Source organism: Grus americana, chromosome 3, assembly GCF_028858705.1.
Source record: "Grus americana isolate bGruAme1 chromosome 3, bGruAme1.mat, whole genome shotgun sequence".
NCBI lineage: Eukaryota > Metazoa > Chordata > Aves > Gruiformes > Gruidae > Grus > Grus americana.
The window spans coordinates 86,871,695-86,885,348 of record NC_072854.1 but is presented as its reverse complement, the minus strand read 5'-3'; the positions used below and the strand labels follow the sequence as shown (position 1 = coordinate 86,885,348).

At 40.1% G+C, this 13,654-nt stretch overlaps 1 protein-coding gene across 1 annotated transcript in view; it reads right to left on the bottom strand.

Annotated features, from left to right (window-relative positions):
- Positions 1-2,405: 2,405 nt before the first annotated feature.
- CATSPERE (catsper channel auxiliary subunit epsilon) overlaps positions 2,406-13,654 on the bottom strand; it is a 30,704-nt gene continuing 19,455 nt past the window's right edge. The window contains 2 exon segments of the mRNA XM_054820781.1: positions 2,406-2,544; positions 4,830-4,989. Coding sequence (XP_054676756.1) covers positions 2,406-2,544; positions 4,830-4,989 — 299 coding nt within the window.

Genomic DNA, 13,654 nt, shown 5'->3' with positions numbered 1-13,654 from the left:
ACAACATGAAATTCAAACACCCAAGAGACTGGTGTAGGAACCTCAGGTTCATCTTAGCCACGTGAGGACTGTTGGCAGCAATGCCTTACTTTGCCAGTGAAACAGTAAACCTGTGGACAGGATGTCTGTGACTTTTTTGGGTCGTGTTCTTCATCTGCTCCTTTGGCTGGCAGCTAGGAAACAAGCTGGTAGCTCTTAAAAAAGTTTTGTGGGAAAAAGCTGCTTCTGTATTGAGGAATACTGAGGAAAATATGATCCTATCTTAAAAACTGCAGGGGTCAAAAACCTTACCTGAAAAGGCAAGGACTCCATTTCCAAGTAATGATGTGCATTACCTGGAAGAGAGGAGTACAAATGCTGTAATGACTCCTAGTGAATGAATCCTTTAGTCTTCATTCTCTCCTGTTTGTTGCCTGTCTGCAAGATGCACTATGAAGAAAAAGGAGGGGAAGACATAACTTCTAGCCTGTAGTGACAGGCGAGAGAGATAAAATTCATATTATATGAATAAAGCTGAAGAGTAAAGCCCCAAAGTGTAATTTATTTGACTTAAAAATTGAATTTTGGTGTTTAAATATTAGACTTACTACATAGAGTAGTAACACGATACTACAGCTCTGACTTCCTCAGTGATGCAGTTTATTTCTTCATGCAGTTATCTGCAAAAGCCAGGAAAATCCTTCGAGTGAAAAGACTGTGATTAGCTAGGTGTCAGAAGCAACATTAAGCATGCGTGAATACTGCAGAAGGTTACGCCTAATATGTTTTATAGCAGTTTGTGTTTAAGTAGTTCAGAGAGTTTGAAAGTATGGTATGGGGATACTCGAAGATACTGAGATCAGTTTGGCAATGTGGTAAAGGGGCAGTGATCAGTAGTGGGCACTGTTACCACAAAAGAAGTGTAATGTGTGAACCAACCCATGCACTTCTGCCGTGTAAAACTGAAAGCCAAGCTGCTTGAGCCCTTAATAGGAGCACAGAAAATCTCAGGGAAGAACACGAACCAAAATCATTGTCTACCAATCTGTACTATATTTATGCCATCACATGTTCCTATCCCTGTATGGGAGAAATACGCTTAAAGAGCAGTCTGGTTTCTTGTCTTTATGGAAAATGCCATTGTCTGTTTAGTTTTCAAAGGAGGAGAAATAGCCAAGATTAGAGGAGCACCAATTCTCAGCCATAAAAGAGAACTGAGAGAAGGCTAAGGCACCTTAGGTTCACGGAGAGATGCAGAGCAGATGTTGCTACACACCTCCCGCGTGTCTCATGCATTTGGCGTATGCGCAGCTCAGGTGGAACACAGATGTGCAAATGCTCCAGAAGGAGCTGGAGGGCTATCACCTGTGCTTCAGCCCATGGGACTATCCTCTTTTAAGGGAAGACCGACTTAATGTTCAGTAGGAACAAACTGTTTTTAGTGGAGGTGAAATTTCAAAGTTGATTTCTGATTTTTTCTGATTTCTGTCTTGGTACAAACTGTACTGAAATAGATGGGATATGAATCACAGAAAATGAATCAGTAACAAATCATTAAAAATGTTCATGTATTCTTCGAGCCAGGTTTCTACAGTTTCTATAATCTTTATGAAAATTTTCGTAAACTTGTGAATATCAAATAAAGTGATTATGAGAAGTTCAACCATTTATTTACCTATGGAGCTTTATTAAACTTATTTTAGGACAAACAGAACAATTGCCATTAACAGTATAAGCTTTACAAGGTATCTTAACTTGCCAGTAAGAAAATTCTGGCTAGAAGTGCAAAAATGTCTTCAGCTGGAATGATAAGGGTCAAATAAGACCCTTAACTATTACAACAAGTGTTGTAGCCCTTACATTTATATATTGAAGGAGAGAAAAAGCTTGAGAGGATATATAATCCAAATAGGTACTTTAAAGATAGAATTAATATTTGTCAAACAAGAAGTAAAACATAACAGTATCAAAAAAAATACTCAGGAACATATCATGTTCCTGCTATGGACTATGTTGCTCATTATGGGAACTGAATTGCCTGCAGCCCCTTGGATAGAGTGGAAATTTTGCATTTTTCTGTCAGATTTCACACTGAAAAGATATGCTAGTAGCTTAGGTAAGTCAGCAAAAGCTGTAAGAAGGTGAGGCCAACCTGAGCATGAGGCTCACAACTGCAGCTTAACTTAGTTCCGCTTGAAAGGTGTCTCTTCAAAGCTATTAGCTGCCACTGAGCTATACTCACAAACAGGTTAAAGTTGTATTCAGTAGCATGTCCTTTATACTTGAAACCCAATACATTAAATGATACTATAGAGGTACAAAAAGTGCTTATAAAAACATTGATAAACGACACTAAAATGACACCATACTTTGACAATTTGTTTTACAGGTTGTCATCAGTATGACAGATAGTAAGATACTGGTCTTTAAGTCTTGCTGTAGTTCTCTTGAAAGCTGAGTTGTGTTTGTATGTTAGTAGTAGTATATTTGTAGCTGGTGATGAGGACGACCAAAAAGATGAAGAGAATGATGACTGAATAGAGTTTAGTTCTAGGTGTATCTGGCCTGAAATGCAAATGAAGTAGGATTAAAATACAATTACTTTTTAGATTCCTGCTTCAATTAGTCAAGAATATCTGGGATTTCATATTAGCAGTACATTCACTCAGTACAGTAACTCATGACAATATTTATTTGGTTAATTAGGGATTTCTTTTAATCTGTATGGTCATAATGATTCAGAATCCAATAGGAATACCTAAATTATTTGCCTTTTCAGTCTATGACAATTGACTTTTTCAGTCACTGGCAATTCCTTTGATTAGGGAACAAGAATAAAGCCTTTTCCTAATCAGAGGTGACTGTACTGGGGTCCTTAGAAGTTCATTTGGTTTAAAAAGCTTTCCAACTCCAACTCTTGTACAGAACACAGAAAATAGAATAAAATACCACAGAAGTTGGAAAGAGAAGCAGGTAGTATCCACAGGTTTACCAGGTTGAGCCCTCCAGGTTAGGATCTGAATAATATCTCTGAATACTTCACCTGGTCAAATAAGTTGTAAGCCTGGCTAAATCAATTCTCTGAAGTTTCTGGGTATGTTGGGGAAGCACTAGTGGGATAATGTTAATTTATTTATTTTTTTATTCCCATCCACGAAAATCCTTTATTTTTACTAGGAGGCTACGGAAACATGATTTCTGCAAGACTAATATTAATGGCTAGAAACGCGTCTAAGCAGTTGCAAGGGATGCGTCTAGCTTTGTGGATCTTGTAAGAATACTTGCATTACAGCAAGTGAGGTTTGACAGGCTGGCAAACTTCCTGTTTACTTTCAAATAGAGATTTTGGAGAAACTGCATCATTAAAAATGTCGATAAATTCTTCTGCCTTTATCTGTGAATCTTCTGCACAGAACAAGGACGTGGCATTTATGCTTCTGTAATAGCAAGTTTATTTCACACAAATATTAAATAATAAACAGAATAAGACTATAATAATAATTTAATATATTTAATATATTTAATATATTAAATAATAATACATAGGAAATGTCTACTAGCTGTTGCCTTTCAATTACACCATATGTACGGACTGCAATGAATGCTTTTAAATCACAAAAACTGAAACACATAAAAAAGCCCTGTTCATTTATTTTCACAGCTGAGAGAAAAAAAATAGAGAATCTTATGAAACTGTCCAGTGCCCAGAATCACCCATCCTTATTCAAGTTCTTGGTTAAAAATTCACGTTCTTGGTAAGGAGATTAGAATTATTAAATTATTAACATTATTCAAAACCTTCTACAGTTATAAGTAACATTCAAAGTGAAGTACATAGTCAATTTTTAATACATTTCCAGTTGCAATTATTTTTTCTGCAGTAAAGTCAACTTCTGCGAGCATTCAGGCCTGTAAATACACATTCTTATGTGTCCTCTACCTTGGGAAAAGCACTTTCTACAAGAGTCATCCTAGCAGTATCGGCAGGGCTTGTGGAGGTATAAACAGGAGGTGATGTGTCTGTGCAAAGATGAGGGAGGATATGAGGGAACATTTATGGCTTTGAGAGGGGTTAGAAAAAGTTTGAAAAAGCTTCTTGTTACTGTAGGCTTAGTGTAAGTGGGGAACGTTGCAGAAACTGCAGTGCATTAACCAGTCCTCACTGGTTTCCATCTGACCGTTGTGCTGGTGGTTCAAGCAAGCAGATTTGAAAGAAAGGGAGAAGTAAAACCTTTTTTCAGGTCGTGAAACCTTACACTTGTTGGTTTTGAGTGTAAGGTTGGCTACTAGAAGTAAGCTGCCAGGAAATATGAACATACCAGTTTGTTTTATTGACTTATTGGAATTTATCTATGTTCTCAAAATATATGGGATGTGGGGTAGCACACTGAATATTATACAGATCAATTTATTTTAAAAAACTTGGAGTAGATAAAAAAGTTGGAATATGAAATTGTTAATTTGAAGTAAAGGGAAGACAAATATTCTTGAATAGAAGCAATGCTTTCGTAAGTTCTTGTAAATCATAAGATATAACATTTTCAAGATTTTCAGATAACCTGTGTTTATTTATAAATAGTATGGTTCTTTTTTTGTAAATGCCTCATTGTTTTCAGATTCCGTACTCAGTATCTATGCTGTGGATTAGTCTGAAAAATGCAAAAGTCAAGGATTCTGAGAAACGACACTCTCATTTCTAAATTACAGCTAACTTAGAGCTAGGCAGAAGTGAAAATATTGGTAGCACCCAAAGCCAAAGGAAATCCTGAGCAAAAAATATTTTTAAAATATTTTTTAGGCATTTCATCCATTTTCACCACACATCATCACATTTAAAAAAAGACAATAACCTGTAGTTTTGATCTAATATCCTCACTCTGAACACATAAATGGCACTATGACTAGTAGCCCAAATGATGTAATTGTTGAAAGTGCTGTTTAAAATCTGATACTGCCCATGCAGTCCTTCATTTGTACTGTCTGATGAAACACAAACCAGGATCTGTAATTCTGAACAGAAACAAGGGAAGAGTTAGTTATTTTTGAACTAGCTTTGAAAAGCAATTAAACACAAACACAGATTTGGTGTGGTGGGTTTCTTATGTGCAAGTGGTGGCTGAAAATTATTAATAGATTCTGCTACGTAAATGTTCAATTGAGCATAAATTAAATGTCTATATGAACATAAATTATATAATTCAGTCTCTTGACAGAGCTATTAAGAAACTGCCAGTAATTTACCAAACACATATATCAGTCCTTACAGTAACTGTATTTCTCCTAAAGACATCATCTTAGAGAACTTTCTGATCTTACAGTTGTAAGTCCGTCTATATTCAGTTTATCTTACTCAGTCCCTAATATATAGATCTCAAGAATATAAAATAGATAGAGAACTTGGAAGATGCCTCAGAATTTATTTCTGAAAATCTTCAGAAAATATTTTCCTCAATCTGAAAGGGCATGAAGATGCTTCATAATTATGGCTGAAGTCATAGAATCATAGAATGGTTTGGGTTGGAAGGGACCTCAAAGATCATCTAGTTCCAACCCCCCTGCCATGGGCAGGGACACCCTCCACTAGACCAGGTTGCCCAAAGCCCCATCCAACCTGGTCTTGAACACTTCCAGGGATGGGGCATCCACAACCTCTCTGGGCAACCTGTGCCAGTGCCTCACCACCCTCACAGTAAAGAATTTCTTTCTAACATCTAATCTAAATCGACCCTCCTTCAGCTTGAACCCATTACCCCTTGTCCTGTCACTACACTCCCTGATAAACAGTCCCTCCCCAGCTTTCCTGTAGGCCCCTTCAGGTACTGGTAAGCCACAATTAGATCTCCCCGGAGCCGCCTTTTCTCCAGGCTGAACAATCCCAACTCCCTCAGCCTGTCCTCATAGGAGAGGTGCTCCAGCCCTCCAGTCAGCTTCGTCGCCCTCCTCTGGACTCTCTCCAACAGCTCCATGTCTTTCTTGTGCTGGTGCCCCCAGAGCTGGACGCAGTACTCCAGGTGGGGTCTCACAAGAGTGGAGTAGAGGGGCAGGATCACCTCCCTCGACCTGCTGGTCACACCTCTTTTGATGCAGCCCAGGACACGGTTGGCTTTCTGGGCTGCAAGCACACACTGCTGGCTCATGTTGAGCTTCTCATCGATCAACACCCCCAAGTCCTTCTCCTCAGGGCTGCTTTCAATCCATTCCTCGCCCAGCCTATAGTCGTGCTTGGGATTGCGCCGACCCACATGCAGGACCTTGCACTTGGCTTTGTTAAACTTCATGCGGTTCGCGTGGGTCCACCTCTCCAGCCTGTCAAGGTCCCTCTGGATGGCATCCCTTCCCTCCAGCGTGTTGACCCCACCACACAGCTTGGTGTCGTCAGCAAACTTGCTGAGGGTGCACTCGATCCCACTGTCCATGTCGCTGACAAAGATGTTGAACAGTGCCGGTCCCAGTACCGACCCCTGAGGAACACCACCCGTCACCGTTCTCCACTTGGACACTGAGCCGTTGACCACAAGTCTTTGAGTGCGACCATCCAGCCAGTTCCTTATCTACCAAGTGGTCCATCCATCGAATCTGTGTCTCTCCAATTTAGAGACAAGGATGTCACGCGGGACAGTGTCAAATGCCTTGCACAAGTCCAGGTAGATGACGTCAGTTGCCCTTCCCTTGTCCACCAACGCTGTAACCCCATCACAGAAGGCCACCAAGTTTGTGAGGCATGTTTTGCCCTTAGTGAAGCCATGTTGGCTGTCACCAGTCACCTCCTTATTTTCCATGTGCCTGAGCATAGTCTCCAGGAGGGTCTGCTCCATGAGACAGAAAGTCCTGGACAGGACAAAGCATTAGTTCTGGGGATACTACAGAACATATTCTGTTTTTTCCCATCCATCTTGGCTGCTTGAAGGCAAACCCCCCAGATGTCATGGTTTATACATTCTCTTCACGTTCTTTCAACCTCATAACACTTGTGGGTTCCTGGCATGGCTTCCAATGGGAATCTGATCAATCAAACAGCAAAAATAAGAGGTTACTTCCTGTGCGTTTCTCAAGATGTATTGTCTGTATGTACATGTCTACATTTGCACCATTGGTATGTGTATGTAAGCTCTGTTAGTCAGAAAGTTGTCCTGTTAGTACAGATAGAGAAGATACACTAACATACAAGATGCAAAAGGTTGCTTCTGCAGAATGAACTTTAGGAAAAAAAGATGAATGCAACCATTTCCTTGGCTAAATAAAAGTAAAAAAAGTCTTGGGTAAGAGTTCTATATGCATTCTGAAAGTCATGTTATCTTCATAGAAAACTAGAAAAAAGTTCAGCCACGAGGAACTGACTCTGACCTCCACTGATGGGCCAAGCTAATGGTGATTGAAGAGGTTATCTTAGTGGACAGGTTTAGAAGAAGTTTGTAGTCCCATACTCAAAAGGATTTTCTTATTAAAAGATGCAGAAATTTAATTAAGGTTCCATTAAGAGAACAGTTTGTTGGCAGGAGAGTTGAGTCTGCTTTGCTTCTTCGTAAGTCTACCATCAAGAGGGTGGGAAAAGCAGATTAACAACCCCCAACCCCTCCCTTCTTTACAGATTCCACTTTTCTCCTCATTTCTCTCCCTCCTCACCCCCAAGCGGCACAGGGGGATGGGGAATGGGGGTTACGGTCAGTTCATCACACGTTGTCTCTGCCGCTCCTTCCTCCTCAGGGGAAGGACTCCTCACACTCTTCCCCTGCTCCAGCATGGAGTCCCTCCCACGGGAGACAGTCCTCCACCATCTTCTCCAACATGAGTCCTTCCCACAGGCTGCACTTCATGAACTGCTCCAGCGTGGGTCCCCCACGGGGTCACAAGTCCTGCCAGCAAACATGCTCCGGCATGGGTTTCTCTCTCCATGGGGCTACAGGTCCTGCCAGGAGCCTGCTCCAGTGCGGGCTTCCCATGGGGTCACAGCCTCCTTTGGGTGCCTCCAGTGCTCCGGTGTGGGGTCTTCCAGGGGCTGCAGATGGCTATCTGACCACCATCATCCTCCATGGGCTGCAAGGGGACAGCCTGCCTCACCATGGTCTTTTCCAGGGGCTGCAGGGGAATCTCTGCTCTGGTGCCAGGAGCATGTCCTCCCCCTCCTCCTTCACCAACCTTGGTGTCTGCAGAGCTGTTCCGCTCACATATTCTCGCTCCTCTCTCTGGCTGCAATTGCTCTTGGTGTTTTCCCTTAACTATAACATATTTGTTATCAGAGATGCTACTACCGTCACTGATGGGCTCGGCCTTGGCCAGCAGCCGGTCCGTCTTGGAGCCGGCTGGCATTGGCTCTGTTGGACATGGGGGAAGAAGCTTCTGGCAGCTTCTCACAGCAGCCACCCCCGTAGCCCCCCCGCTACCAAAACCTGGCCACACAAACCCAATACAAAGAAAAAGCTGGCTTTGGGGATGAATTTATTATCACATCACCTACAATGCCAGTGTCCCATTTTACTTCCCCTGTACTAATACAGGTTTCATTGTGGTATTACAGGCGGTTGGCTGAGGGACTATGGGAGTCAGTCCTGGCAGTCAGTGATTTTTAAATGCTTATTGATTCCAGAGAAACAAGTTCGACTTTATTAGACCTTCTGGTTACTGTTTTAATAATACATCAGCTATCCAAGGACAGACTACATTTTTCAATGTTAGTTTCAGGACTAGTTCTCTTGGAATGCTAGAATAGATTTTGCTTTGGGAGGATGGATTAATGGTTGCTGTGAAATGGGTCTTTATAGATAAACACAAGTCCAATTAAGGTGAGATAGTGAAGATAGCTTAGAAAATGTGAACACACAAAAGATTTTTTTTTTTTTTTTTTAGTTTGCAGACAAACCACATTGTGAAATGCAGAAAAGTCAAGTTTGGGTGGGAGGTTGATCACTGCTGTGGGAGATCTGGGCTTACTGTTGAACCCATTAACAGGTGCAGTAGAATCTGGAATTAGGAAGATGGAAATAAGCAGAATTACAGACATCCTATCTGAATTCACTTTTTGCAGAACTCTGGCTTGTGTTGAGATAAGATGAAAGGCATAAGACAACCTTCTGTAGCACTGAAGCTGAAATCTGTCAGTCTGAGACTGTTGACTCAGGCAGCCCTAAAACAGAATACTTAGCTGGTTGCTCCTCTTGTAGTTTTCCATAAAGAAATCAGTTTCAGAAAATCATCAGTCCTTGCAAACAGTACTGAAGACAGCTGATTGTATTTCCCTCTGTGATCTGAGATTCTGAAATGGCAAGGTTTGTTCACTAGCATTTTTAGCACTCCTTGAAGGTGAATATTAGACTTGAATTGGAAGCTTGATTCAAAACTTTTAAAGATCAGTCATTTCTGACAAAAGAATAATCAGGCTACTTTGTCCTTTGATGCAGAGCACAGTGATGATATCATCAGATGCACATAGGGGGTCTTTATGGCTCTATACTTCAGTATATTAATGTAAAGACGTTTGTCCTTGAATCCTGGGCTAAAATCAGCTGCATGAATTCTGTAACTTGCCAAGAAGCAATCCATTTGGAGTGATTTGGATGAAGGAAAAAAAGGGTGGAATGGCATATCCACACAGACATTTTGAGGATCCTGCCACTATTCCAGGTACGAGCTGATATGGAAAGAGAAACTGAACAACATGCTGAGGGGAGGGAGCAGAGAGGAGGAAGTCTGAAATAATCAAACATGCTTAAATGAAGGGTTCAAAGATGGATTCACATCACAAAAGTGACTGGAGAAGCTACCTGCCTGAAAACAACCAGATTTGACTGCATGGGAGTGCTTGAGCAAAACACAACAGAATTATCTCAGAAACCACAAGTAATTTCTAATCATAAAGTAGGCTTGATAAATTTGCTAATCTGAGTTAGAAGGAGGCAGAGGAATATGTGTGCTGATTCTGGCCATCCAGTCCCTTACAGTCCTCCCCAAGCGCACAGAGCAAACTGAAAATAATGTGTTTGGTTTTTTATGCATCACCGTTACTTTCAATGGCATAGGTGATTACCATTGTAGCTAAAGAGAAACGTGGCATTCTCTGCCAAGACTTGGTATCTTTGGAGATGGGGGTGCAAGATGTAGGGCCCTGCCAATGATAGATGTACTGATAGATTTAACATTGTTTCATTCATTGGCAGTGAGATCCTCATGGGTGACAGTTAGTAGAAGAATCCAGAACACTACAGGACAGGTCACCAAAGTATAAAGTCTGTGTTAATTGTTGAAGAAGGTTTTAAAATAATTTTGTATTCTAAAGCAATGGTGGGCTTCCTCAACAAAATGAAGGAGGCATTGCCAATGTCTGATGATTCCTGGTAAATGAATGAGTATCTGGAAGAAAAAAAAAGGAGTGGAAACTGGTCTAAGAGTTGCAATGCCAGTGATCTTAAAGTGGGTTCCAGCACTGCTGATTCAAAGATGAAGTCAAAGAAGAATGACCATTAGGGGTATTTAGCCTTTTTTCATGGATTATTTGCCAAAATCTTTGGGTGGATACTTCACCTAACCAAAAATGTAAAAATCTTGTCTTGGATGGAAAACAAAAGAAGCTATTCAAAACACAATACAGAGTCTGAGCTCATTACCAATTGTCAGACCAATTTAAGGGGACACATGAGACTGGCAAAATAACTTCTAAAAGTATAATGAGTGTAATTATGGGAACAAATAAAGGAAAGCTGTGAGTAAAGCATATAAATCACAGTAGTTAGGACTACTGGGCATCTACTCTTGCTTTCTGAGTATTTCAGGACATTTTCATTACATCTGGATTCTTCTAAATAAAACACAGTAAATTTAGTTAACTAAAGCATTTCAGTTCTTAGGTGATTACTTTGTGACATATGAAGGTTTAAAGCCTCTGGAACAACAGGGAATTGTAATTAATTTTAAACATAAGAATGAGGTCCAACAACCCATGCAGCCATGGAATAACACTTCCGCAACTGCATCGGTACAGTGGTTTAGTCTATCTGATATTCATCTGTGCTCAAACTCTGATGCTTCAAAGGAGAGTGAAAACAAACACACCTTCACCTCACGGGATTAATTGGCCATTGTGTACTGGGAAAACCACACCTTTCTAATCCTACAGCATACCTGATAGAACACTTAAGCTTGACATTAAATTACATTAATTTTCTTGTGCAGAGTTGCAAGCATTAGGAAAATGTCGCAATGGCCACTTTCTTTTATCAAACATGAAATAAATTGATTTCTTAGGTGTCATATTATAAAACTTTTCCTTCATTTACCAGATAATTTTTGTGGTCCTAAAGCCTTCTTAGTATTTTTACATTCCTTTTGAACAGGAGGTATTAGAACTGGACACAAATATATTAGTCTCAGCTTTACCAACACTACGCACCAAAGCAAATTGGTCTTCTTAGTTCTTATTCATATTCTCTTTCTTATATATACAAAAATCCCATCTGTTCCTTTGCCAGAGCACTGTACTAAGGCTACATGCTGAGGTGCTTATTTTAACAGTAGCTGAAGTAATCTCCTTCAAAGAATGAGGTGGCTCAATCATGTGCCACACTCAGTAATCTCTTGTATATCTTCCTAGGAAGAATAGCTCTTAGTTTATATGTAGAATGTGAGGTTTAGAGTGTGGAAAGGCTCTACGATGATATTTGCAAAGAGGCTTACCAAATGGGAGAAGACATCTTTTAGCTTGCAGTAGGCTATCAATTTGTTTTTAATTCACTCATATACAAAAGACTACAGCATCTTGATTGCCAAAGGGACATTTGCACTTCTGAAAAAAAGCTGGTTAATAGGATGGAAGGTCAGAACTGTCTCCTGAGTAACCTGAATATCAATAACACTTTTAGAGATGGAGAGAAGATTTGAATAAACCTGTATGCAAATCTAAACCAAAACTGAGGATAAGAGAGTTAAGACTGATCCTCAGCCTCTCGTGGGGAATAAGCACAGAGAGGAGGATTAGAATGCGTTGAGAGAGGGTGGGAGCTGGAAAGGGAGGAAGATGAAGGAAAGAAAAGGAAAAACAAGGACCCAGGGTCACTGGAGAGCTGAATTATATAGCTATCTAAATCCTCAACCCTCTCTTCTTCATAGGCACAACACAGGGAAGGAAATAGCATCTCAGACTACCACAAGAATTTTCCTTCAATAACATTCCCACACACAGTAAGAACAAACTCTGCGCTCCATGGCCAGACATTCTCACATATATTAGAGGAAAACAGTGATGTCTGTGATGTGACTGGAAATTAATCTGTCTCAAGGAAGGCTGCAAAGAGATACATCATGGCATTGTGATAGAGCTGGAAACACTCTACCCACTCCATCTCATCAGTAGAGAACCACAGTGCTGCATCTAGGAGGATGAGGCGTTTGCCATATGAACAGCAAGCAACAACAGCTGATCTCCCATCAGATCTTCTTCCTCTACACCATTTACTTTTGGTATTTCCTAGCTCTTTAGTCTAGGACCTGTCCTAAGCCTTGCCAAATCATGCTTAGGTCAGTGTTTTCATACTACTGGTTGGGCCTCAATTATGAGCTCGATAACAGAGCCTTGCTTCTCAGCTATCTAGGAAAGGGTGAACTTGCAGAGAGTGACAGGACTTAAAACTTTTCAGAAATAGCAGTTACTTCACAACATGCCTTGATTATGGTATAGACACCAAAATTAGCAGGTTGTTCAAGCACAAGAGAGACACTTTTGATATGTATGGATTGTTAGTCATCCAAATGTTGACACCCATGAAACACAGCAGCAGCAGAATGGAAAGGGGCAGATAAACAAGATGAAATGCTGACAAACACTTAAAAGATACTCAAATGTGTCCCATATGCCTAAATCAGGGCAGATGATTTCCATCTTATGTAACTAATTGTTCATGTTTATAAAGAAATCCGCCTTCTTATTATTGCAGAATTGTGTAGTTAATTTACAGATTTACAGTGCTGACCTGGTATGATGAAACTTAGTTAATATGCTATTTTAATTTATAGTTTTAAGTAATGTTTCTCTTATTGAATTTTAAATCCAGGAAATACACTTAAATAACAGCTATATTAGTAGAAAATTAATCTGCATGGACCTATGTGAGCATATACTCCACTGTGAAACCTCAATAGCAGTGAATGCACGAGGAAAGAAGCCTTTCTCCACTCCTTCTACGTACACATAAGGACTATCCCAAATATTGCCCAAATATAGCAGAAAATGAAAATGTATAGCAAAATATAGTAGGAAGAAACTTTATTTGAAAGAAACTTTAAAAAACTTACCTTATTTTTAACACAGATTCCATGAGCAACTTCATAAGTGCTGCTTTTTTTTAGTCTCAGTAGGTCTGGCCTGTAGACTTCCAGAGATGTACTCATAGCCACCTTCTCAAAAGATTATCAGAGACCAAAATGTCACTTTGTCTCCCATGTCCAAAATAGTAGAAATTCAAATCCATGCTGTGCTGAAAAGCTACAATTGAACAAGAATCTTCAAAGCTAAATGTAAAGCAAAATATTTCAATTTCCAAAGGATAGGTCTGGCAGTATATTCTAGAACCATCAATTAGTAACATCTATACATTAGCAGATGGATTCAAATAAAGGACCAAGTATTTCCACTTACCCACACAGGAAGCTTTACTAATTCTTTCAAGCCAGTTCTTGCAGCAAATAAGAT